This window comes from Symphalangus syndactylus, chromosome 20 (assembly GCF_028878055.3).
Source record: "Symphalangus syndactylus isolate Jambi chromosome 20, NHGRI_mSymSyn1-v2.1_pri, whole genome shotgun sequence".
Lineage (NCBI taxonomy): Eukaryota > Metazoa > Chordata > Mammalia > Primates > Hylobatidae > Symphalangus > Symphalangus syndactylus.
This window is the reverse complement of record NC_072442.2, coordinates 64,270,623-64,295,392: the sequence shown is the minus strand read 5'-3', so window position 1 is coordinate 64,295,392 and position 24,770 is coordinate 64,270,623. Positions and strand designations below refer to the sequence as shown.

General features: G+C 42.3%; 1 protein-coding gene across 6 annotated transcripts in view; it reads right to left on the bottom strand.

The window, feature by feature from the left end:
- Positions 1–24,770, bottom strand: part of ZZEF1 (zinc finger ZZ-type and EF-hand domain containing 1) — a 136,676-nt gene that overhangs the window by 61,160 nt on the left and 50,746 nt on the right. For 4 of the 6 annotated variants that reach the window (XM_055257868.2, XM_063629624.1, XM_055257870.2 and 1 more), the window contains exons 12-28: positions 24,116–24,227; positions 22,880–23,095; positions 21,674–21,774; positions 20,728–20,897; positions 19,930–20,063; positions 16,663–16,733; positions 15,603–15,717; positions 12,027–12,186; positions 11,002–11,123; positions 10,771–10,893; positions 9,724–9,890; positions 9,558–9,639; positions 8,875–9,076; positions 7,345–7,493; positions 5,419–5,659; positions 1,836–1,915; positions 1,101–1,194 (exon numbers count right to left, since the gene is read on the bottom strand). In XM_055257868.2, the coding sequence (XP_055113843.1) occupies positions 1,101–1,194; positions 1,836–1,915; positions 5,419–5,659; positions 7,345–7,493; positions 8,875–9,076; positions 9,558–9,639; positions 9,724–9,890; positions 10,771–10,893; positions 11,002–11,123; positions 12,027–12,186; positions 15,603–15,717; positions 16,663–16,733; positions 19,930–20,063; positions 20,728–20,897; positions 21,674–21,774; positions 22,880–23,095; positions 24,116–24,227 (2,339 nt within the window). The remainder of the gene's footprint in view (positions 1–1,100; positions 1,195–1,835; positions 1,916–5,418; positions 5,660–7,344; positions 7,494–8,874; positions 9,077–9,557; positions 9,640–9,723; positions 9,891–10,770; positions 10,894–11,001; positions 11,124–12,026; positions 12,187–15,602; positions 15,718–16,662; positions 16,734–19,929; positions 20,064–20,727; positions 20,898–21,673; positions 21,775–22,879; positions 23,096–24,115; positions 24,228–24,770) is intronic. The other 2 variants (XM_055257869.2, XM_063629625.1) reach the window with 1 other exon arrangement.

The window sequence follows — 24,770 nt, the reverse complement described above, 5'->3', positions numbered from 1 at the left end:
CTCCCTGGATTATTTCCACATACATTCCAGCACCACACTATTTTATCTGTAAAAATTTTTAGCATATTTCTCTTAAAAATATATGAGTTTTAAAAAATAACCACCATAGGCCAGGCACGGTGGCTCACGCTTGTAATCCCAGCACTTTGGGAGGCCAAGGTGGGCGGATCACGAGGTCAGGAGATCGAGACCACAATGAAACCCCATCTCTACTAAAAATACAAAAAAAAATTAGCCGGGCGTGGTGGCGGGCGCCTGTAGTCCCAGCTACTCGGAGAGGCTGAGGCAGGAGAATGGCATGAACCCGGGAGGTGGAGCTTGCAGTGAGCCGAAATTGTGCCACTGCACTCCAGCCTGGGCGACAGAGCGAGACTCCGTCTCAAAAAAAAAAAAAAAAAAAAAAAAAAAAAAAAAAAACCACCATAATATTAAAAAAAAATAGTAATTCTTTAATTTCACTGAATATTCAGTGTGAGCACACTTTAAAATCATAACAAGGCCAGGTGCAGTGGCTCATGCCTATAATCTCAGCACTTTGGGAGGCTGAGGTGGGAGGATCACTTGAGGCCAGGAATTTGAGATCAGCCTGGGCAACACAGTGAGACCCCAACTCTAAAAAAAAAAAATGTTTTTAATTGCTTAACAAGGGAGATACAAAGAGGAAAAAAAAATTTGCCAGGTGTTGTGGCACCTGCTTGATGTCCCAGCTACCTGGTAGGCTAAGGCGGGAAGATTGCTTGAGCCCAGGAATGGGAGGCTGCAGTGAGCTATATGACTGAATCACTGCACTCCAGCCTGGGAGACAGAACGAGACTCCATCTCAAAAAAGAAAAAAGATGTAGCTCAAAAAGCACCTGATGCCTCCTAAGAGAAGTGATTAGAAAGATGTTCCATTTGGAGCAGGTCAATAAAACATTACTCCTTTTTGGGATTTTCTCTACTTATGATACATTCTTGGATACTATATTTAGCACCTGTATTACTTTCCCTAGGTCAACACTGCCTCAATTAAGATAATCTAGAAGGTGAGTAATTGGTTTTCCAGGCTCTAAAAGGAAAACAGAAGGCTCAGGGACAACAGCTGGTGTTAGCACACTCACCCAGGCTCTCAGGGTTCGCCTCAGTAGCTTCTGAACTATGTTTTTCTTCTGCTTCATTCCCCAGGCTCATCAGGGACTTCTGCTTCATCTCTAACTAGGGGAGAATTTGAGCCACATCATTATGCTGCCCAGGCAGGGAAGCAAGGACAGCCATGGCAAACTACTTCAAAAGCACACAGCACTGAGACCACAGAGTACTTTACAGTTGTACCATTTAGAGGGGTTTGTAATACCCATAACCTTATTACTTAAAAATTTCTAGAACACTGGTGCTGCAGGGGGCTTTTTCTAAAGCCTATCTAGTACTGATAAAGAAGCAGATGAGATCTAGAGAAATGAAGAGTCTTACTAGGGTCATAAACCCAGTCTGCTGCAGATTGAACCAAAATTTCATCCTATTCTACTCTGAATGAGGGGACATCTCTACGTGATGCTGAGACCTAAAACTGGCCACGGTTACCCAGTATCTAAAGCAATGCTGTTCCTCCAACTCTATGGAGTTCCATGAAGGGATGTAAAGAGGGCTCAACTAAATCCTGTTTCCTCTATTTTCAACTGTCTAGACTATAATTTCAAGGGTTTTAAATTATTTTATATCTATTCATGTCACTAAACTTTAGCTTAACAGAAATCCTAAAGCTATATTCTTGAGAAGAGAACAATTCATCTTAATTCCATGATATCACAGTAGAAAACCTAAAATATAGCAAAATCACATACAAAGGAAAATCTTACCATCCATATTCGAATCCCATCTGCCAAGGAATAAACCTGGGCAAACTCTTCACTCAGGGCTATTTTGCCTCCACTGTTGACTGGGGAAAGAAGCAGAGATGGAGATTACATTCAGGTAACACAATTCACTACTGCAACATTAAGCACAAAAGACACGACTCACTACTGCAACATTAAGCACAAAAAATCTAAATCTGCTGAAGTACAGAAAAAGTCCTCCTGACAATCACACATTGGCGATGGTAAGAGAGACTTAGGGAAAAAAATATTCAATTAAGCCACAAATACCTGTGTGGGTTCTTGTGTTATTTCAAACTAACTTTTTTCAAACTAATAATTTCTAAAATGGAAATAATTTTAAAAGTGAGTAAAATATTAAAAGATATAAAAAATACTAAAAGTAAAAATTTTAAAATATTAACAGTGAGTAAAAAAGTAATTATTGATATGGAAGAAAGTTCATGGTATATTAAGTAAAAATGCAGGTTATGAAACAGTATAAACAAAATGATCTTATTTAAAGAGAGTTTATATATTTAAAACATGGAAGCCAAGTGCAGCAGCTCATGCTTATAATCCCAGCACTTTTTATTTTTATTATTCTTATTGTTTAAATTTTTTTAAGAGATAGGGTCTTACTCTATCACCCAGGCTGGAGTGCAGTGGCACCATCATAGCTCACTGCAGCCTCAAACTCCAATCCCAGTGCTTTGGGAGACCAAAGGTGGATTGCTTGAGGCCAGGAGTTCGAGACCAACCTGGGCAACATAGCAAGACTCTGTCTCTACAAAAAATAAAAAATTGTCCAGGCACACTGGCATGCACCTGTAGTCCTAGCTACTAGGGAGGCTGAGGTAGCAAGATCACTTGAGACCAGGAATTCAAGGTTACAGTGAGCTACAACTGTGCCCCTGCACTCTAGCCTAGGCAACAGAGCAAGACCCTGTCTCTAAAAACAAACAAAAAAATAAAATGTGTATGGATACATATATATACATATATATATATATATACACAAATATACATACATATGAATATACCTACATAAAAGTCCAGGTAAATAGAAAAACGTTCATAAAGGTTCTAAGTGGTGAGACTGTAGTTGATAATTATTTTAAGCTTTTCTATACTTAGGTTTCTATGTAAACAGGTTTTTATGATTAGAAAAATAATATATATATATATATTTTTTTTTTTGAGACAGAGTTTTGCTCATTTCCCAGACTAGAGTGCAATGGCGCTATCTTGGCTCACTGCAACCTCTGCCTCCTGGGTTCAAGCAATTCAAGCAATTCTCCTGTCTCAGCCTCCCAAGTAGCTGGAATTACAGGCACCTGCCACCACGCCTGGCAAATTTTTGTATTTTTAGTAGTGATGGGGTTTCATCGTATTGGCCAGGCTGGTCTCAAACTCCTGACCTCTGGTGATCCGCCTGCCTTGGCCTCCCAAAGTGCTGGGATTACAGGCGTGAGCCACTGCACCCAGCCTAACAAAAAAAATTTTAAAGAAAGATCTATGAGGCTTGCCCCTTCTCTTCAGCTAAAACCCAAAAGATAATACACTAGAACAGCGTGAAGCTCTCTTTTGCATCTATGTTACAATGCAGTAAGTATTTCCTGAAGCCCTGGAATACGCCAGGGCTGCACCAGACACTGGGAATACTATGCTGAGAAAAACAGACGAAGTTCCTGCCCTCAAGCAGCTTATATTCAAGTTGAAAAACTCCTCCCCACCCTTTCTAACCCCAAAGAGTGACTAATTTTTAGACAAAGATGAGCAAATTTGCTAGACAAAGACCATTCTCAAAGTAGTTCGGTCTTAACTCAGAAACAGTCCTTAGACATATAATATCTATATCAATATCTATATCATAAAGGCAGAGACAGAAAAAACTAAGACAAGCCCGGCCTCCTTCAAACCAACAATGGCAGGCATTCTAGAAACAACCTGTGTACAGCAAGACATTCCGAGTTCCCACAGTTGTAGAGTTCCCACAGTTGACTATGCGTTTTCTCTTCTGCAAACAGGTATGTGGTATCTGAACACAGCCTGAATTTTCCCACAGCAGGAAGCCTTCCATTTCTCAGCTTTTAACCCACAGGCTTTTATCCCTCTACTGAAAATTCCTTCAAGTAAAAAGATTATCCAGCTTTCTTACTATAATTTGATTACAATAATACATATTGACTTCCCCCCCGCCAAAATCATACAGGTTACATCACCCCCTCGATTCCTCAGCAGAGAAAAACTCTTCCATATGACATTTGTCTCCATAAATCACTCATGTCTCAATGCAGTTTTGTTTATTTGAGCAGCTTTTTAAAGGAGATATTAAGATTTGGGGATGTAATCAAGATGTTTTAACAATCAGAAAATAAATTCTGCAATGTGAGATCCAAAGAACTGAGCAATAAAGGTGGTAGGAATAAAAATATCAATAATAACAAAATGAGGCTGGGCGCCGTACTCACGTCTGTAATCCCAGCACTTTGGGAGGCCGAGGCGGGCGGATCACCTGAGGTCAGGAGTTCGAGACCAGCCTGGCCAACAGGGCGAAACCCCGTCTCTACTAAAAATACAAACATTAGCCAGGCGTGTTGACGGGCGCCTGTAATCCCAGCTACTCGGGAGGCTGAGGAAGGAGAATCACTTGAACCCGGGAGGTGGAGGTTGTGGTGAGTCAAGATCGCACCACTGAACTCCAGCCTCGGTGACAGAGTGAGACTCCGTCTCAAAAAATAAAATAAAATAAAACAAAATGAGCAACAGTCAATTACCCACTCTATGGAAGGAAGCTCTGTTTTTGCTTCTTTCACCTGCACTGCGTGGAGAACACACACCCTGCCAGGTGATTAGGGAAACCCATGCCTTATCTCTAGGTGGGGTTTGAAACAGTTTTCCCCTGAATAAGTATGAAGGTAGAGAGAGACTCTCCCTCCATGTGGGTCCTGCTAGGCGGCAGGGAAGCAGGGTAAATACAGAGATGGCATCCCTAAGAGACATGAGGAAAAGAGATGGCGAGGAGGTTATCAGCAAAGGAAACCTAGCGGGGTGATGCTATGAAGATGCTGCAAGCTAGCTAAAGGTAATAGTTAATACCTACAGCTTCCTCCTTGGTTATTACTACATTCAAGAACTTAAACATTTGTGATTTTAATTGGAATTTCTTGGAATGTTAGAGCGAATCACCCTTAAACCAATTTTACAGATAAAGAAACTGAGGTGCAGAAAGGTCGTCTGATTAACCTGAAGCCGCACAACTTTTGAGTTTTTGCACTGGGACCAGGACCCAAGTTAAGGTTTCTTTCCATTAAATTTCTCGGCAGTTTTCCATGAGAATTCTGGATAAAGATAATTTACCTGCTAATTTTGCAACTCAAGGTTAGGTGCCACACGTTACAATCTGCTAACCATAAACTGGCCATGCATCTTTTAATAGGCAAAGTAGGACTAACAAGATGGTGTTTACAGTTATAGAAATGTGTTTATATTTTAAAATATTTTAAATGTTCACTTAAGATAGGCTTTCTTAAAACTTAGCAATTAGCCTTCAGATCAAAAATATTCCCTGTAATAAAGTTACCATATTTTTGCAGCTTCTCATATAAATCTGGAGTGCGATACACCAGAGCAGCAAAGGTGGCGTTCACAGCTTGATCAATAGTGGAACCAGCAACTATATCTGTCTTTGGGGCCTGTTTTCTACATGCCTGTATGAATCCTTTGAAAAGCTCTGAATATGGCCCACAGAAGTTCTGAGCAGGTTCTGACTGGGCAAAATCAAGAAGAAAATGGCGGCAGGGGTCGTCAGGAATGTTCTTAACCTGGAAACAAAAAATAAACCCATCACATTTAACACGTTCATTCAAAAAATAAAATTTATTGAGCAAACTATTATGCCACAGCAGAAGTATAAAACACAGTGAACACTCTCCGGAAGTTTAAATCTATTTTAGGAAGACCAGACAGAGATATGAGTTAAAAAAAAAGATAAACATAAATAAAACATTAAAAGCATTAGAACTAGCATTCCCGTAAAGCAAAAGATTATCAAGTGCCAAATGCCTAGAAGGGATACCCAGTGCTGAGAATTCAAAGGAGAGAGATCCTGGCAGGTTAAAGTAATTAAGAAAAGCCTCCTGGAGGATATGGGCTTTGGCCTGGACCCTGAAGGATTGGCAGATTTGGCTCTGAGGAACATAACCATTAGCAGAGGTTACGAGTCAGTGGGGAGACTGACCTGGCCTGAAGTCTCAGCTGGGGAGTGATGGGAACTAGAGTCAGATAGGTAAGGTGAAAGGAGACTGCAGAGAGCCTTGACTGTCACACTGAGGAGTTAGACTTCACCCTGTGGGCAATGGGGAGCCATTAATGGTGCTTGGCAGTGGAATGACAAGATAATGCAGTGATTATAAAAAAAAACTTGGTAGGTACCAATGTCATAAGGCAGGTGCGAATGAGGGCCCGGATAAAGATGCAGACAGAGGACAGGACAGAGATGAACATCATGAGGAAGAATCCACAGGACCTGCAAGCTGACTGGACAGGAATGGGGAGAGAGGTGAGGACAGGGGATGCTAGGGAGCAGTGGCTTCAGGCCTGGGGAAACAATGACCATTGCAGAAGTGACCAGTCTTTGGTTTTACACTTCTGAGTTAAGGGGCGTCAGGACATTTAAATGGAAATGCCTCACAGGAAGATGGAAACAGGTACTTGGAGCGGGGAGAAAACCAGACCTGGAGACTGATATTAGGAATTAGTGCCGCAATGTGACAGGAGAAGAAAGTGGAGAGGATGAAGTCTTGGTGGGCTGTGGGGAAGGGAAGAAAGCCTGAATAAAGCCTACCCTTTAGGGAAGGAGGAATATGAAAAGTCAATGAAGGAGGCAGGTGGGCAGTCAGATGTAAGAGAAGACAGTGGACTAGCATGGATCCAAAGAAGAGAGGGTCTGAAGGAGCCAAATTTAACAGAGGCAAGGAGAACAGAAGCTGAGGAAGAGCCACTGGATTTGGCAATTAACTACTAAATAACATGGGGCAGGACAGGGAGGGGAAGGAAGAAAAGTAGAATACAGAAATAGAGGAAAGGAGAGGTGAAAAATAAAGACAGGGCAAACTTTCTAGTTTTTAAAATCTTATGCACCTAAATCATGTGCTGTAATTCTAAGGAGAACAAAAGGTATAGCACAAATCATTCCTCTAAAGCTTGACTCAGCAGGCACTAGAAGTACACTCAATTGTTTGCCTGATAACTCCATCAACAGAGATTTCCTGAGCACCTCCTACATTTCACCTAAGTCACGCATTCCGTATTTCTGAACACATATTGCGCACTGGCCCCTGTGGGACACAGTGGCGTTAACAAATTAACAAGGTATAGTTTCTGACCTCAAGGAGCTAACTGCTTAATACGGGTAGTAAGATAGAAACACAAGTGTTTATAACTTAAACTAATAAATACTTGTAGGCAGTTTCCAGTCTAAATAGAAAGAGAATAGAAGAGTAAATACCTCCTTACTATTCCGGTGTGGGTGAGTGGGCCAGCTTGCTTCTAATTCCAACTCTGGACAAACCTGATGCCTGAAGACAGGTTTCCACAGCGGGGAGCTTAGGACTAATGCCATTTTTGCCTGAGGTACTACCATGTTACTTCCTAACTCTAGAAAGAGAAGAAGACATATGAGAGTTCTATTTTTGCCTTAATATATTGAGAATCTTTGAAATGAGAAAGAAAAGGTTAAAAAAAAAACACGGATACTATTAAAAGTTAGAGAAAATTTACCCACGTACCAGAATGTAATTGTGATACTTTGTAAACACATATCACAGATTAAGCTAAAGCAGCAAGTCCTGAAATACTGCGGTTCTGTGGAACACCTTCAGTTACAAGGTACCTTTGAAATGACTAATCTGTTTATAGTGAGCTGAAAACAGGATATGAACCATTTCTGGCATATAACACAAGGCCATTCAGGAACACTTAATTATGGAAAAACATTCACAATTTGTAAACTTAATTCTGTAGCAAATGATAAATATCCAGCAGACATGTGTTTAAAATAGGTATAGAGAAAAGAATAGGTGGAAATAAAAATGCTAATAGTTATTTCTTTCTTTCTTGGAGAAATATTAAAAAAAATTAGTTACTTCTGAGTGTTAGGATTAAGGATGATCTATTTTCCTTTGTTTTTTTCCACTACGTAATTTTTCTATATTTTACGTCTAAAATTGGAAAAACTCAAGAAATGATAAATAAATAAAATACAGTAGAAAGTTTTACTCTGCAATTCTTGTTCCCTGGAAGAATTAAATAAATAACTAAATTGAACACATCTTTTTCCTTTTAAGAGACAGAGTCTCTCTCTGTTACCCAGACTGGAGTGCAGCAGTATGATCACAGCTCACTGCAGCCTCTAACTCCTGGGCTCAAGTGATCCTCCTGCCTCAGCCTCCCAAGTAGCTGAGACAAAAGGCATGTGCCACCATACCTGGCTAATTTTTACATTTTTTTGGTAAAGACAGGGATCTCACTATGCTGCCCAGGCTGGTTTTGAACTCCTGGGATCAAGAAATCCTCCCACCTTGGCCTCCTAAAGTGCTGGGATTACCAGCATGAGCCACTTTGCTCAGCCCTGAATGAATCACTTTAAAACAAAATCCATAGTCACATATCTACATATATTTACATAAATATTCACACATTTAAAGGATATGCAATCAACTTATTCTATACTCCTGCCTTTTGGTTGGACTATACCTACACCTACTTACAAGAAAATGACAATGTTGCCAAAAAAAAGCCGTTATCCTCCATAGACAGAGAACCCATGGGATCCTTCGTGCTATGTTCCAAAGTCTAAGGCAAAGAGCTTCATGACAATGGTGTTGAGTGGACACTTTATTCTTTTGGTTTAAAGGGAACTGAAAGGGAGTATTATTAACCCCCTGCCATTAAGTGGAGACGACCTACAAGAGGGCAAGCACGCATCTTGCACTTCACCATGGTTGTAAGAAGGGAAGGAACAGGGATGTGGACTTACGATGCACAGACTTGAGTGCCATGCACTGGGAAGCCAGGCGTCCCATCAGCCGGGAGACAAGGAGTTGTAAATCCAGCCCCCAAGACACGGCAACATCGGGCAGGCCGTAGGCAGTGACGGTGAACTTGTAGCCCCATTCGTTGTGACTGCTGTCAGAGTGAAAGAGGAACTGCAACCGAGGACCGGCCTTGAAGGTCACTTTCTAGAGATGAACAGAAATCATGTGGTCAGGCAGATTAGAGGAGGAGTGCTTCAGAAATCAGCATGCTCTTCATGATGAGACACATCTCAGTTTAAAACTGATCTCTATTTCCACACGTCCAAAATGACTAACGGAGAAACGTACAAAGGGGTAACAGAAACAGACCGCGCACAGCCACACCCCATGAAGGAGAGTTGGCAGAATACTGCTGCTGTCTGCTGCAACTACTCAACTCTGCCACTGCAGTGCCAAAGCAGCTATAAACGATAAACAGGCATGGCTGTGTTCCAAAAAAATTTGTTTACAAAACAGGTGACAGACTATAGCTGGTCAAACTCGGATATAAATCCTTCCTTTCACAAAAGTGTAACATAAATGCCTCCCTCCCTTCAAAAACCTTACCTCTACTGCCCCCTGAAGGCTGACAAAAGGAAAAGCATTGGTGCAGAAGTAGGTACCTCTTTCTGGGACTATCACTCACCTTGGGCCATTTATCAGTGCCAACTTTTGTGTCATAGCGTGTTTTCCGACCTCTAGCGTCGGTAAATTCCAGATAATCATACCTGTGAAAGCATAACCTCTATTAGCTTCCTTCTCTCACTGTTGACCTATTACCGCTTGGGGGTGAAAGAACATAGAGGTCTTACCTTTTTTCAGTTTCACACCTGTCATCGAATTCCACTTCAAAATAGGTTGCCCCTGGACTAACAAAGACAGATACCTCATGGCAATTATTTTCATAGTTGTGGGCAGATTCCTTAGTCCATGTATGTAACACCACAGGCTGTTCCTGTTGCCAGGTCTCAACATCCAGCTATGATAACAAATGAGCCGGGGGAAAGAAAGGTTCCATCACTCGACGCCTAGCCACATGCAGCAGACTGTTTCTCTATCAGTGCTCCCGGCAGACGGGCTTGATAGCCCTGCACAAACCAGCAGGCGGGCTCGAAGACAAACCTGACATTCCCATCTTCACAGACAGATCAACACACATCCAGCATGCAGCCGAGCAGATGTGCTTTTATTACACACAAAAACTGTGACCAGCTTGTACCTTTTAACTATGACAGAACTACTTACAATCATCACCAGTGTGAATTCCCAGTGGAAAAAGTACTGAATGAGGAGTTTAAAGACCTCACATTCCTACTTGGGACGCTGGCAAATCTGGATCTACTCTCCCTTCTTCTCCTACCCCTTTATTTATTTTTTTTTTTGAGCAGGGCGGCAGGGGCTTTGGTTTTTTACCTATTAAATATAAATGCCTTTTCTACTGCCACAGAGTTGTTATGAAGCTCACACGAGACAGTGACTAAAGGTTCTGTATGTAAAATGAAGTAAGGGAGAAATTTCTTCTAAAGACAAAACCTTCTAATCTGCCTTTCAACGTACATTTTCTCTTCTGGACTTTAATTTCGTCATTCACTTACATGGTTTTTATATAACTTCATCAACTATAAAGTGATGAGGTTCATCTCTACAGCTCTTTCTCTGTGTCTCCCTTCTAACGCTGACCAGGCCACATCAACTTGGACTGGCATTCAGCCTTGTTGGCAAGCCCGCTGATAAAATCAAGAGAGCCTTCTAGAGGCTCCTCGGCTGTGCCTATCTGCAGTCTGTGGTCCACTTCACTAAGTGTGTCCCATCACTCCTGAGAGAGAACACAGGGTGGCTCAAGTGCCAACTCAAGTTACCTTCCTCAGTCCTCCTTCGGGGCCACTACAGAGCTTCTTCAGGAGTTCTGTGAGGATGCTGAACTCTCTCAAGAGTACACAGTGTGGGATGTCTAAAGTGCAGAAGTCCAGCAGGAAGATAACCTAATGGAAGATGGATGAAGCACTCAGCGTCCACCTTAGGCTGAGCCTGGGGATGCAGATCCCCAACCCCCTTCCGGTTCTTTACAAATAGCTGCTAGTTTTTCTTACCAGTTGACGAGCTGCCATTGAAAATACTGAATTACATAATCTTTCTACTATGGTTTTTCCATTATATTGTGACAAAAGGGATTCCAAAATCACTCTCATGCTTGCCAGAAACTGTCCCACATCTACCAAAACAAAGGAAATAATTAATATATTATACAGCAGAAATGTCACATGCTTAGTTATCACCACGGACAAGAATAAAGAGACTCCAGAAGCTGCAGAGGGGATTCCACAGCGAAGACCACAAGGCCATCAAGTGCCGTCCTAATGATTCCTCTCGGAGGAAGAAGCAGTGCGGATTTCGGTAAAAGACTCTACTTTTAAAGGGATTTTTTTTTTTTGTCTTTTGATGAAGTGGAGGAGCACTTGTAGAAGTGAAATTACATGCCTGACTAACCCAGCTGTCAGCCTCTCCTTTTCCTTCTGTTTACAATGAGCCCATGCATTAGGTATACCAATCTAACAGGCCAAGCTCTAGGTGGCAGGACCCAATATAAGTGTTTTCGTCACAGCTGCTGGGACCAAGTTTGATGGTACTAAATTTTCCACGTGTAATTTGTCAGCACCCGTTGGGTTTCATATAATTTCCTGTGAGTTTAAAGAACGTGAATCTAATTATTCTCAGTGATCAGCAACGGTCACAGCAATGCTCACACAGCTTAGATTTTTAAAATTCAAGACTTTCATTTTTAGATGACTTGATTAAAACAGGGAAAGACTCTCCTGAACAGTGAGACATCACATAAGAGTGCTATATGATTGCAAAAGCAATGTTTAGGCTGTGAAATGATCTAATTCTACAACAGAAATACTTAGGCATACCACTACGCTCAGACAGGAAACTCTGGACAAAAAGACATGCTGTTGAATTCTATTTTAATTAGAGCAAACCAGTCCAAGAATCTGAATCATAATGAAGAAAGCCATATGCACACTGAATGCATGAGTTACTAAAGAAGAGAACATACACTCAGAGTCAAAACCCAAACGCCATCTGTTTTCATGGATTTTATATTGAAACTCACATTTTTCAATAAGGTCCACGGCAAGATCTTTGGCTCCAGAGTCCGTGCTCTTCAGCTGCAGGTAGCACCAGGATAGCAGGCTGCCTTGGACGGACCAGAACAGGGAGAAGAGCACAGAGCCAACCTCCCCTGGGGCCCCACTGAGCATTAACAGTTCGCACTACAAGGGAGGAGACAAACAGAAAGTGTTCATGACAAGGCCATTCACAGAGCATAGCCAAGAGCATCCTCTAAAGCAGCAGCTGTCACCAGCAAAAACAAACTATAGCTATGGAAAACAGTCATGAAACAGCTTTCAACCCAGCAGTGACCAAGAAAGATGGTATTACGAAAACTCCCCTCTTTCCCTCCAGCTTTTCGGAACCTTTACAAAGGTTTTTTATTCCACATGACATCTCCTTCTACCACCTCAGGAACCTTACCCCACTGGGTATCTCTTCTTTCTCTTACATCTTAAAATCTCCTTTCTCTGGCTCCTTCCCTCGAGCCTTTAATCAAACCTCTCCCACCTTAAAAAAATAATTTTTCATGCCTCTATGGCTCTCTAACCATCACCTTTGTTCTCAAAAGTTTCTTTGAAGGGTTATCTGACCTCCGGATTCAGAAGATTGTATACTATATGATTCCATTACAGGTAAAACCCAGGCAATACAGATGTGCTGTGTAGGAGTAAGCAGAAAGAACAAGGAAATGGTGAACATAAACTTCAGGATGATGGTTACGTCTGGCAAGGCAGGAAGAGAGTGAGCCATGAAAAGGCATGTGGATGGAGGGAAATGGACTCAAAGATACTGGGAATGTCTAGTCCTTAAAAGAGACGCTTGCTGCATTGCTACAACTACCCGATTACATATTTGCTCCTCAAGACTGTGCTTTTTTAAAATCACTGTATCCCCCGTTCCTAGCACAGGACCTAGCACACAGCAGGCATTCAGTGGATATTTGTTGAATCTGACAGATTCATGAGAAAAATTTCAGACCAGGTACATTTCTGATCACCTTTAATTTTTTTTTCCTAATTGAACCCTAACTCTTTAGTATAACCATAAGTGTCTTTTACTGAAAGATAATTCAGGGAAACACATTAATAGCTGCATCTCTAGCAAGGAGGTTCAATGATATCTGTAACTTCTTTTGTACCACAGGTAAGTGAAAGAGAAGAAAAGACACATATCTGATCTCCAAATGGTATACGATTATGCGAAATTCTCTTGGGCAAATGCTATCTCATTTCTCCACATACATCTTAAAATAACTCTGGCCTATCTTACCTAGTGGAAAGAGGACAAGACTCTTGTCAAATGTCAAATGGCCCCAGTTTCAGTCCTGGCTCTAGCACCTACCCACTCCTCACATGCGGAGCAGAATCGATGCCTATGAGAACCAGGTGAGAACGCTGAAGTTTTCTGCCCAATGGCACTGATGATGTAACAACAGAAGAAAGACTGGTGAGGGGGAGAACTCAGTTCAGGCTTCAGGGATCTGAGAAACAGGTAGAATGTAGATGAGCTCCAGAAGAAAGGGAAGGTATGGGAAACGCAGAAGTAAGGACGGAGATTTGAATGAGCCACGGCTAACTGGGGCCGAGAACACATACTGATGAGCCGTAGACTGAAGTGAGTTTTTTAAGGAAGACTCAGAGATGGGCAGAAGAGTCTGGAAATAAGCCAGAAAGCAGAAAGTAAGAGAAAATTAATGTGACAGCAAAAAACAGAGCATAGGTTTTTTTATTAAAAACAAAGTTGAGGCCGGGAGCAGTGGCTCACGCTTGTAATCCCAGCACTTTGGGAGGCCGAGGCGGGCGGATCATGAGGTCAGGAGATCGAGACCGTTTTGGCTAACACGGTGAAACCCCGTCTCTACTAAAAATACAAAAAATTAGCCAGGTGCGGTGGTGGGCGCCTGTAGTCCCAGCTACTCGGGAGGCTGAGGCAGGAGAATGGCGTGAACCCAGGAGGTGGAGCTTGCAGTGAGTCAAGATTGCGCCACTGCACTCCAGCCTGGGCGACAGAGCGAGACTCCGTCTCAAAAAAAAAAAAAAAAAAAAAAAAACCAGTATGGCACCCGCAAAAATATAAGAGATTTAAAGACACTAAGTTCAGTCAAAAGATACAAGATAAGTTATCAGTCACAAAAGAAGTTATCTTGAAGTCCACATCATTAGGTACCTCAAGGATGTGGTTTGGACTAGTCTACCACAAAATCTCCTCCAACTCTCTGGTTCCCACGTTTAGCCCAAAGAGGTAGTTCTTGGTCTCCTAGTACAGGGGTGCTATCACTTTAGAATCTCTCGGGGTGCCTAGAAAAATGCAGGTTCTTATGCCCTATCCCTAGAGATCTTGAATCAGTAGCTTAGGGTGGGATCCAGAAACCTTTTTTCTGTCAAATATCCCAAGTGACTGATCCATTTGGAGCATAAACTACATTTTAAGAAAGAAAATCCCTTATATTTTAAAAAAAGGCAAATTTAAAAAAATCATTAACACAGAAAAAAGATAATATACTTTGAGATTTGATTAGTCCACGAAATTGCTAAGAAATCTGAATTTCTTTTTTTTTTTTTTTTTTGAGACAGAATTTCACTCTTGTTGCCTAGGCTGGAGTGCAATGACGCAAGCTTGGCTCACTACAACTTCTGCCTCCCGGGTTCAAGCGATTCTCCCGCCTCAGCCTCCCGAGTAGCTGGGATTACAGGCATGTGCCACCACGTCCAGCTAATTTTATATTTTTAGTAGAAAGGGAACTAATTTTAAATTAAAAATTAAATTAGCTCAGCTAATTTTGTATTTCTCCATGTTGGTCAGGCTGGTCTTGAACTCCCGACCTCAGGTGATCCGCCCACCTTGGCCTACCAAAGTGCTGGGATTACAGGCATGAGCCACTGTGACCGGCCCTGAATTTCTTTTTTAAAGTCCAAGTAGTTTTCCTGAAAATTCACACCGCTAACAACACATAACTATGTGTTGGGCTCACTGACAACCACAAGGGGACTCGATACAAATCCATTCCTCTTTTTCCACAGGAAGTATTATCGAACACTTCTGTGTTTTTATTGTTTGCTGACTACCAAGAACCGTAACATGCCCTCACTCGTTGGCAAGGGCTGGCTGGGAAACCTTTGTGATCATTTGTAAGGGTCAAGTAATGAAGTACATTCATGCCAGGCACAGTAGCTCACACCTGTAATCCCAGCACTTTGGGAGGCCAAAGTGGGAGGATTTCTTGATCCCAGGAGTTCAAGACCAGCCTGGGCAACAGAGAGACTCCGTCTCTACAAATAATTTAAAAACCAGCTGGGCATGGTGGTGTGTGCCTGTGGTCCCAGCTACTGGGGAGACTGAGGTGGGAGGACTGCTTAGGCCTGGGATGCGGAAGCTGCAGTGAGCTGTGATTGTGCCACTGCACCCCAGCCTGGGTGACAGAGCAAGACCCTATCTCAAAACAACAACACAACAGAAAAAACCACAACAAAGTACATTCATACTGCAAAGAGGCAAAGGGGGGCACAAGAGACTGCCACATCACGTGCCCCCACAAGCATGAGACAAAGAAAACAGGAAGGCAGTCACTGGATACCTCTCGAGCAGCAACAGAGAGGAGAGTGTCCATGACCGCCAGGACTTCACTGATGTTCATCTTGGCCAGATCGTTCTTCTCAGGTAAAAGCAGAAGGCCGCCTGGATCCTTGTCACTGGAAGGATACAAATTAGTCATGACACCTGGCTTCAGGAGAAAGATTTTTATACTATCTTAAAAGATTCCAAAACAGAGTGCAGAAAGGTTTGTGTCAGTTCCACGGGACGGGAGGAGTTTGGGTTGGGAATACAGGCCGTGGAACCAGCTGGGGCTGTGTCGCTGTCCGTCCACATGTGCTTCCGTTAGCACAGACTCACAAATCCTCCAGTCCTGGAAAAGACCCTGAGGTAAAAGGCTGATGAATAAATCACCTTGGCCACCAATATGAAATACACCTCATCTCACGACCGCTAGCTTGAAAGTCCTGGCTAAACGTTCCTTGTGTCTTCAAATGTTTTCACAGCACAGCCCCAGGCCCTTTCAGCATCCTTGCTACCTGATTCTGAGCACATTTTAAACAGACAGCCCTCTAAGTCTGGCATCCATACCAGGTATAGTCTGACTTGCAGGCAGTCGCTCAGGATATTAGTTCCCTTCCTCCTTCAAGAGTCGATACCTCTAGGAATGAAGCCTACAGGCCCATTTAGCTTCTCTGGTAGCTGAAACAGGCAAAAATCTTGAAGCCCTCCCCTCCCAGCACACTGCCTTCTGCAAACTATCATTCTGGGCTTCTGTAGCTGGTTTTAACGTAGATACGAATACAGGACCCTACACTCCTTTGGCTTCAGTTTTTGTTGTTAAACATCACTTGGAAACTGAAGTGTTCAAAAAGACCCTCAACAGGCTCAATCTGAAATTGTCTTAAAATGGATGGGAACTGGATTGGGCTGTCAACAAGATTATTATTTTACCACTATTTGGGTCACCCACAGAAACTCGGCTTTCTAACTGAGTGGAAGGAAGTACTACTTCGAAGGCACATGAAAGGAAGGGCGAGCTCAAGAAAACAACTTTGCAAAGATTTGAGTTATCTGACAATTAAAAAGAACAATCAACTTACCTAAAATACGTGCACAGTGAACGGAAAGTGAGCTGCAGGGACTGCTTGTGCTCCTGCTCGGTGACATTCTTCTAGAAAACCAGAAATTGTATATTCAGAAAATCTAGTCCATGACATTCCAGAGACCTAGAGCAGCAATGAAACATCACCACCCCACTGTTCCCAAGTATGAGGAACGCCAGGCCAGCAGACTACCTCACAGCACCCCACTAAAACCTGCTCAAGTGCTAAGATGGAGCAGAACCACCCATCTAAACACAAGGTGGTAGGTGCACTTGGTTCACTGCCAAAGTCAACAGGAGGTTCAAGTTTCCTGCTTAGGGAAATACCTCAAAAAGAGATATACTGTTTTTTTTTGTTTGTTTGTTTTTTGTTTTTGAAACGGAATTTCACTCTTGTTGCCCGGGCTGCAGTGCAATGGTGCGATCTCAGCTCACTGCAACTTCTGCCTTCCGCTTTCAAGCAATTCTCCTGCCTCAGCCTCCCATGCATCTAGGATTACAGGAGCCCACTACCACACCTGGCTGATTTTTGTATTTTTAGTAGAGATGGGGTTTCACCATGTTGGCCAGGCTGCTCTTGAACTCCTGACCTCAGGTGATCCACCCACCTCTGCCTCCCAAAGTGCTGGGATTACAGGCGTGAGCTACCGCGCCCAGCTGATATATACTTTTTGCCATTGGACATGCCATCCCAAGAGCAATCACATCTCTTAAGGGTATGGTATCCGAAGATACTGAGGAGGTACCTGATGGAGAGAGAATCACTCAGCACTATATAAAAGGTTGGCAGTGCTATTTAACTTCTCAGCATGAGAAGACACCAATGTCATTCAAAAAGTCATATGTCCTGTTTCTATTTTCTGTGTAGGACACATGCTAGGAAATTAATCATTTGCTCAGCTACCTGGTAAATACTTGCACCAAACAAGTAGCATAGAGACCCACCCACAGTCCAGTGGGTCAGGTCAGCTGATGCTGTCAAAGGTTATGTAACTCACAATGTGAGAAGTGATTCCTCAAGTTGATACACAAATTTTATACATAGCCGGAATTACACAAACAAATATCCTTCCTCTTCTTTGAAACCTTCCGCAATCACTTAGCCTCAACATGATTCTCCTCTTGCATATGGAATAAGTTTTTCCTTGTGGTAGGTGTCCCCAATTAGATTGCAGCCCTTTGCCATCAGGGAACACTTTTTATGCTTCTTTTATTCCCTCCCTTCTTTCTTTCTTTCTTTTTTTTTTTTTTTTTGAGACGGAATCTCCCTCTGTTGTCCAGGCTGAAGTGCAGAGGCGTGATCTCCACTTACGACAACCTCTGCCTCCCGGGTTCAAGAGATTCTCCTGCTTCAACCTCCCAAGTAGCTGGGACTACAGGCATGCGCCACCATGCTCGGCTTCCCTCCCTTATTTCTATAGGCCTTTGTGCATCCCACAGACCACTTTTCTTATGTCTGCTCATTGGTTGTTGCATTAGAAACGCCTTTTGAAAATGCTGTATCTAGTTTCCTTTGTCAAATTCTTTTAAATAATTCTATTAGTTGCTTGACTACACAGACAATAAAAAGTAATCTATAATCATATCAAAACAAATATTTGTTTTATTCTTTCTATTATTTTTAACACTTCTTTCCCTTGTCCTACAGCACTAGCCAGGCCCTCCAATGCAACATCAAAGAGAAGCAATGACAGTGAGCATCCTTGTCTTATTCCGTATTTTGAAAGGAATGCTTCCAGTGATCCATCAAATACATTGCTTATTGTAGGTTTTAGATTCATACCCTCTACCAGATTAAAGGAGTTTCCTTCTACTTTGAGTTTGCTAATGAAAACATATTGTTTCACTGTTTTAATCATCAGAATTTAATCTTATTAAAACATTTTCTGCATTTAGTGATGTTTTTTATTTCCTCTCTGATTTCATTTACAGATTTTCTACTGCTGAACCATTACTGGATTTCCAGCATATATCCAACTTGGCCATAATTTTGTTTATATGTTGTTGGACTGGTTAGTTAATATTTCATTAGGGTTCTTCTAACTATGTTCATAAGTAAGATTGGCCTATAATTTTGCTTTCTTGTACACATTTCTCTAATTTGTCCCCTTGGTATACTTATACTTCCCTGTGTTTTACCATCATTGTAACACAGGAACCTCTAAAGTTCCCCTACCTAGGTGTTTTTGATATGGCCTAGAGAGAAAAATTTTTGTTTTGTTTTACATTTTTTCATGTATCATACTCATTTTCATATAGAAATACTTCCTTCAGAACTAAAAACCTGGATCTTTGTATAGGATATTCCATTTGGTAACACAGTGCTTACAGATACTAAAAGCATGTTTCACCCTGAGTACTAATGTCTGAGGAACATGAAGAAGTGGTCTAGGAGAGTGACAAGAACCATTTGAGGAATAAAACTTGGTGATACTGGCCTGGTGAGTGGCTCACGTCTGTAATCCCAGCACTTTGGGAGGCTGAGGTGGGCTGATCGCTTGAGCCTTGGGCTTCAAGACCAGCCTGGGCAATACGGCAAAACTCATCTCTACAAAAAATACAAAAATTAGCCAGGCGTGGTGGCATGCACCAGTAGTCCCAGCTACTTGGGAGGCCGAGGTGGGAGGATTGCTGGAGCCCAGGAGATAGAGAATGCAGTGAGCTGTGACTACACCACTGCACTCCAGCCTGGGCAACAGAACAAGAACCTATCTAAAAACAAACACAAAAACTTGGTGGTATTAGTTTTACAGATATATACTGAAATATTTATGAATCAAATGTCAGGAAGCTACTTTGAAATAATAATGGGCAGTGGGGAAAGGGGGAAAGTGGGGGTGAGGTACACTGTAGGTAAAACAAGATTAGCGTGAGTTTATGACTGTTGAAGCTAGGTGACATGTACATTTAGGGGACAGGGCATTCACTATACTATTTAGTTGGCTTTGGTATTTGTTTTGAATTTGCCTATAATACAAAGGTAAAATGTTGAAAAGAAAGGATGGTTGTAGGCAAGTCACAAAGATGAAGGAGACTACCCTGTCACTTTGTGAGACATCAGATCATGAAACACAGATTCAGAATATGTGTTATCCCACTGTGAGCAGAGTGCCATGTACTTAGATATCTGTCTATATCTAAGACATATAATATTAATATACATCTGGGACGTTGCAACAGACAATATATTCAGAGATAACAAAGCCTAGTAAATTTCATCCTCACAGACTTCAGACATTGAATCCAGACTTTTAGTAATAATTACCATCATGGTGAAGAGATGGTTCCGTCGGGTCTGTCGATTAGGAAAGAAGATGGCAGCCCCATTGAGAAGGGTATTCCTGACTTCCTGTTTTAGTATCTCCATGGGCACAGAGTCTCCATCCACCTTGTCTACCACTGATAAAATGAACAATGGCATCAGCTTTCATATATTCCATCTATTCACTTATACATCGCTATAACTAGCCTGTAAATTCACTACTCTCCATTTTGTACCTAATACCAGAGTGAAGAAGTATTTCTGTACAGGCCAGGCAGTATAAAAAATTATTTTTTATTTGCTTTCATTTAACTAAAACAAAGACTGTATGTATCGGTTTTTATGTCATTACTTCCCTGTCCTTTTGAGACACAACTTGGCAAAGCCTTAAATATAACTTCAGATGGCCACGTGTTTCACTCCTCCTCAATCTACCTCATCTCAGTGACTTAGTTGAAGTTAAGGCTCAATAGTATGACAGTAATGACTCTCAACATAACACAGCTATAGATCTGAAACCAGGAGGAAGAGAAGTCAGTTGAGGAAGGAATAAATCCTGAACTCAAAAGAGCATCAGAGGAAACACTCGTTTCCCACAGCAGCAATCCCTTTCTGGGGGATTCCCACAGCAGCAATCCCTTTCTGGGGGATTCCCACAGCAGCAATCCCTTTCTGGGGGATTCCCACAGCAGCAATCCCTTTGTGGCTCGCATCATCATAGGACAGCCCTCTTCTCTATAGCAAGAGGCCCTCCAGGCTACCTACACAGGGTTGTATTAAAGAAAAAACCCAAATCCCTACCATCACACAAGTGTGTGTAGAGCTCCTTGGCAGCCTCTACTCCTTTAGGGCTCTGGATTGGAGTCTTTTCCTCCTCAGAAGCAGCCAGTACATCTCCCTGCAGCACGGAGAAGCAGCTCTGGAGGAGCTGCAGAAGCAGGGTTTGGGCAGAGATGCATTCTTCCCTCGGGCTACAGAAAGACAAAAAACATCAGAGAGCAAAAGGGCAAGTGGCATTTACTCTCCAAAGCCATATAGCTGTCTACAAAGGACTTTCCTCTAGGCATCAGGCTCGATGAAAATAATGCCAACTGAGAGGAAGAAGGGTGGACCAGAAAGAACACTGTACTAAATGTCTGGAAACAGATCCCATCGGACTCTGCCCACTGTGGGGAAGGAAGTTCATTTCTTTGTTGTTGTTGTTGTTGTTTTGAGACCGAGTCTCACTCTGTCTCCCAGGCTGGAGTGCAGTGGCGTGATCTCAGCTCACTGCAACTCAGACTCCCAGGTTCAAGCAATTCTTCTGCCTCAGCCTCCCAAGTAGCTGGGATTACAGGTGCCCACCACCACACCCAGCTAATTTTTGTATTTTTAGTAGACACAGGGTTTCACCATATTGGCCAGGCTGGTCTCAAACTCCTGACCTTGTGATACACCTGCCTCGGGCTCCCAAAGTGCTGGGATTACAGGCGTGAGCCACCGCGCCCAGGCAGGAAGTTCATTTCTGATCCTACTTTTTCATCTGTAAAATGAGGACAGTACTGTAATGCTTGACCTGCTTACTACTGCCTAAATATTTTACAGAAATCTGAGGTGTTATTTTCAATAATAACCATATCTTTGAAATCAAACCATAAACACTGGTAGGAAGTAAAAAAAAAATTAGGAAAAAAAAATCCACTTAGAATAGCAAAACTCAGTGTTTTCAGTTTATGTGATTATCACCTTATAACAAGTTCTGACCTACTTTTGCTTTAATTTACTGTAAAAATTCCAGAAGATCTGCAAATCAAGACCCGCGAAGTCCAGAAAAGATTTATATTTTAAGCCACTTTCCTTCTGCTGCACCTAAAAAATTATAAAGATCAGAATAAATAAAATTGAAAAATGCATTTAGAGAAATACTATAATGCCTCATTTACTTCTAATTGTAAAGGGATGAGGTGGCTCTATATGAGTGAGACTTTCATATTACTGATGCTTACTCTTAACTACAAAAAGGTTTGCCAACAACTATTTTTGGTTTGAAACTTTCTAAAATATGTGTGTGTTATATGTATGTACGTATGTAAGTGTATATATATATACACACACAGACACACGTATCCATGAACACTCCTGACTTCCTAACCCAGCACATAAGCCAGTCTTTCCTGGATGATCACTGTCCAGGACTGTACAACAATATACTGACACCTTCCCCGTGTGTGGGCTGAAAGGCATCAATCCTTCCGTAAGCATGCCTGTTATTTCCAGGCATCTCCTTATTTGCTCTTTTCTATTGTGATAGGAGGTCTGAATAACAAAAACCAAACAAACCTTATATGAACTGAGTCACCAGCCTCTGAATGTGCCCTGAGGCAGAATGGGGATCAAGAGTGGACACTGCTGTACACTACACATGCGAGGGCCCCATCCACTGAACTCCCAAGGCTGTGGTGATGGCTGTAAGAATCTTCCTTTGAGTGAGTTGTCACTGTGTTATATTACTGACTGTAACAGTCAGTATCAAAAAAGTTAGAAATCAAAAAATCATTTTTGATTCGCAATCCTGCCATTATTTTCGTATTTTCAGTAAATAATGAGAATTCACCTAGACTTCAGTTATAATTCTTCTAGGACTTAAAGAAGATGCAAATCCCTTGAACTCTGTTCTGTTTGTTTCCCCATGGCAGCCATGGCCAGGGCTCTTGAAGATGTGTCTGTAGGTCTACTTTGGGAGAAGCCACAATGATGGCCACAGGCCACTCACTGACTCACAGGCCACTTCACTGACTCATGCCATGAATGCCCAACAGCTCACTTTCCTCAGCTTTTCATGTCCCTGCAGCAGTACAATGCCTGTCCTATTGGCTTCCGCAGGGCCAGGTTTTATCAGTTGGTGTTCATTTCTCTGAATACTGTCATTCACTTTTCCTAAAGGAATGCCGTCTAACAACTGAGGAAGCCCTACCAGGTCATGGGCGAGCTGCTGGATAAACTGAAGGGTCCTGAGGAGCAGCGTGGCCCCACAGACACTCTCCTCTGTGTCCTTTCTGCAGTGCGCACAGGTGATGCTCTGTTCTGCTTCTGTTCTTGCAGGCCGGAGGTACCCACTGATGCTCAAGCCTTGCACTCCCAAGCGCTCTGCTGACTCCTGACGGGTGCAGAGGAACTTCACCATCAAATACTGGACAGGACAAGAGAGATTTCAAAAGAAGAACTCAGAATCCTTGAATACTGATGAAAGAGGGAAAAAGGCCTTTCTGGGAAGGTCTTCCTATGATTTTCCTAATTTATTAGGAAACACTATGCTCAGCACTAGGGACACAAAATGTAAGTCCAGGATTTACAGTACACAGAAAAAAAAGACAATACAAATGTTGAATAAAGTCAGGTTTGGGTAGATTACAGTAAGGAAAATTGCATCATTACTCCCTCTTTGAGGCAAAAACCAGAAAAGAGAAGATGAGGCAAAGTACGTTTGCTCTGTGGCAGTCATTCTGAAACAGAAATAAGATATATGACGAAAACAGTCAATGCCCTCCACCTCAAAGCCCCCAAATGATATACGCAACCCCTAAGCTAGAAACCCAGGAAAACAGTCCTGTCTACTCCAATCTAGGGCCATTTTCCAAACCCAACTTTCATGCAAACTACCTGCTTCTTACAGTGAGAGCTCTTTGTTAAGGGCCTTTCAGAACACACTACTCAACTGCGTAAATATTTACTGAGCACCTACTATTATGTGCCCTTAAGAGAGTTCCTAATTCTCTTATTTAAGCCTGAGATTTACATCCAAGGAAGAAAAAAATTAAATAGCCAAATAATGATTGGTCCTTCCTATGGAAACACATCTCTCTTGAGTTGATGTCTGTGTTCTCACTATTCTCTCAGCCTGAGATGCCTTCCTCCACGCATTGTAGCCTGGCTAAAGATGATAACTTAATCTCCAACATGTGGCATCACACCACCTTTCCTGAGAAGCTTTCGAGTTCAATATTTTTCCCCTGGTTGCCAACAGCCCTCTGTTTCTCCTTTTATCATAGCTTGTATCACACTGTCTTACACATCTGTCTCTCCCAGAGTATGAACTCCCTGAAGGTAGATTCGCCTCTGGGGTTCCAGCATTGGCACAGGACTGATACACAATCACTACTCAACACAGAATAAAAGGAGGGGAGTGGGCAAACGACTCACGAATGCTTACTTTGGCAACCCTGCACTGTTGCAGCTTCACATCTGCTTCATCCCATTCTTCTTCCAGTTCAAACCAGCCAATAGGATCATCCTCTCCAAGGTCATCAGACGAGCAACCAATCCTGTAAAGACAAGAGTATTCACAAAACATTTTCTTATTTTGAAACTTCTCAAAGGTCTAACAAATAAGGTATCATCTAAGTGGCATGTAACTTGTATCTGTAGCCTGTCAGTGAACAACCGAGAGCTGAGTATGGTACCTGGTACCCTGTGAGCACATGAGACAGTTGGTAGTATTGCCTTTCCACTGCTCAGTCTCCTTCTCTATGAACTGGGAACTATATCAGCCCCAAATATAATCTGGGAACTAAGGAGAAAGTTTGCTTCTCCAGATAATTGGCTCATCTGAAGAATGAGACAGAAAGTCGGGCATCCTGCCTCAGCTTCCCAAGTAGCTGGGATTACAGGCGCCCGCCACCACACTTGGCTAATTTTTTTTCTATTTTTAGTATAGACGGGGTTTCACCATCTTGGCCAGGCTGGTTTCTGACCTCAAGTCCTGACCTCAAGTGATCCACCCACCTCGGCCTTCCAAAGTGCTAGGATTACAGGCGTGAGCCACAGTGCCCAGCAAAATGGCCCTTCTGAAGGTAAGTCTTTCTTGG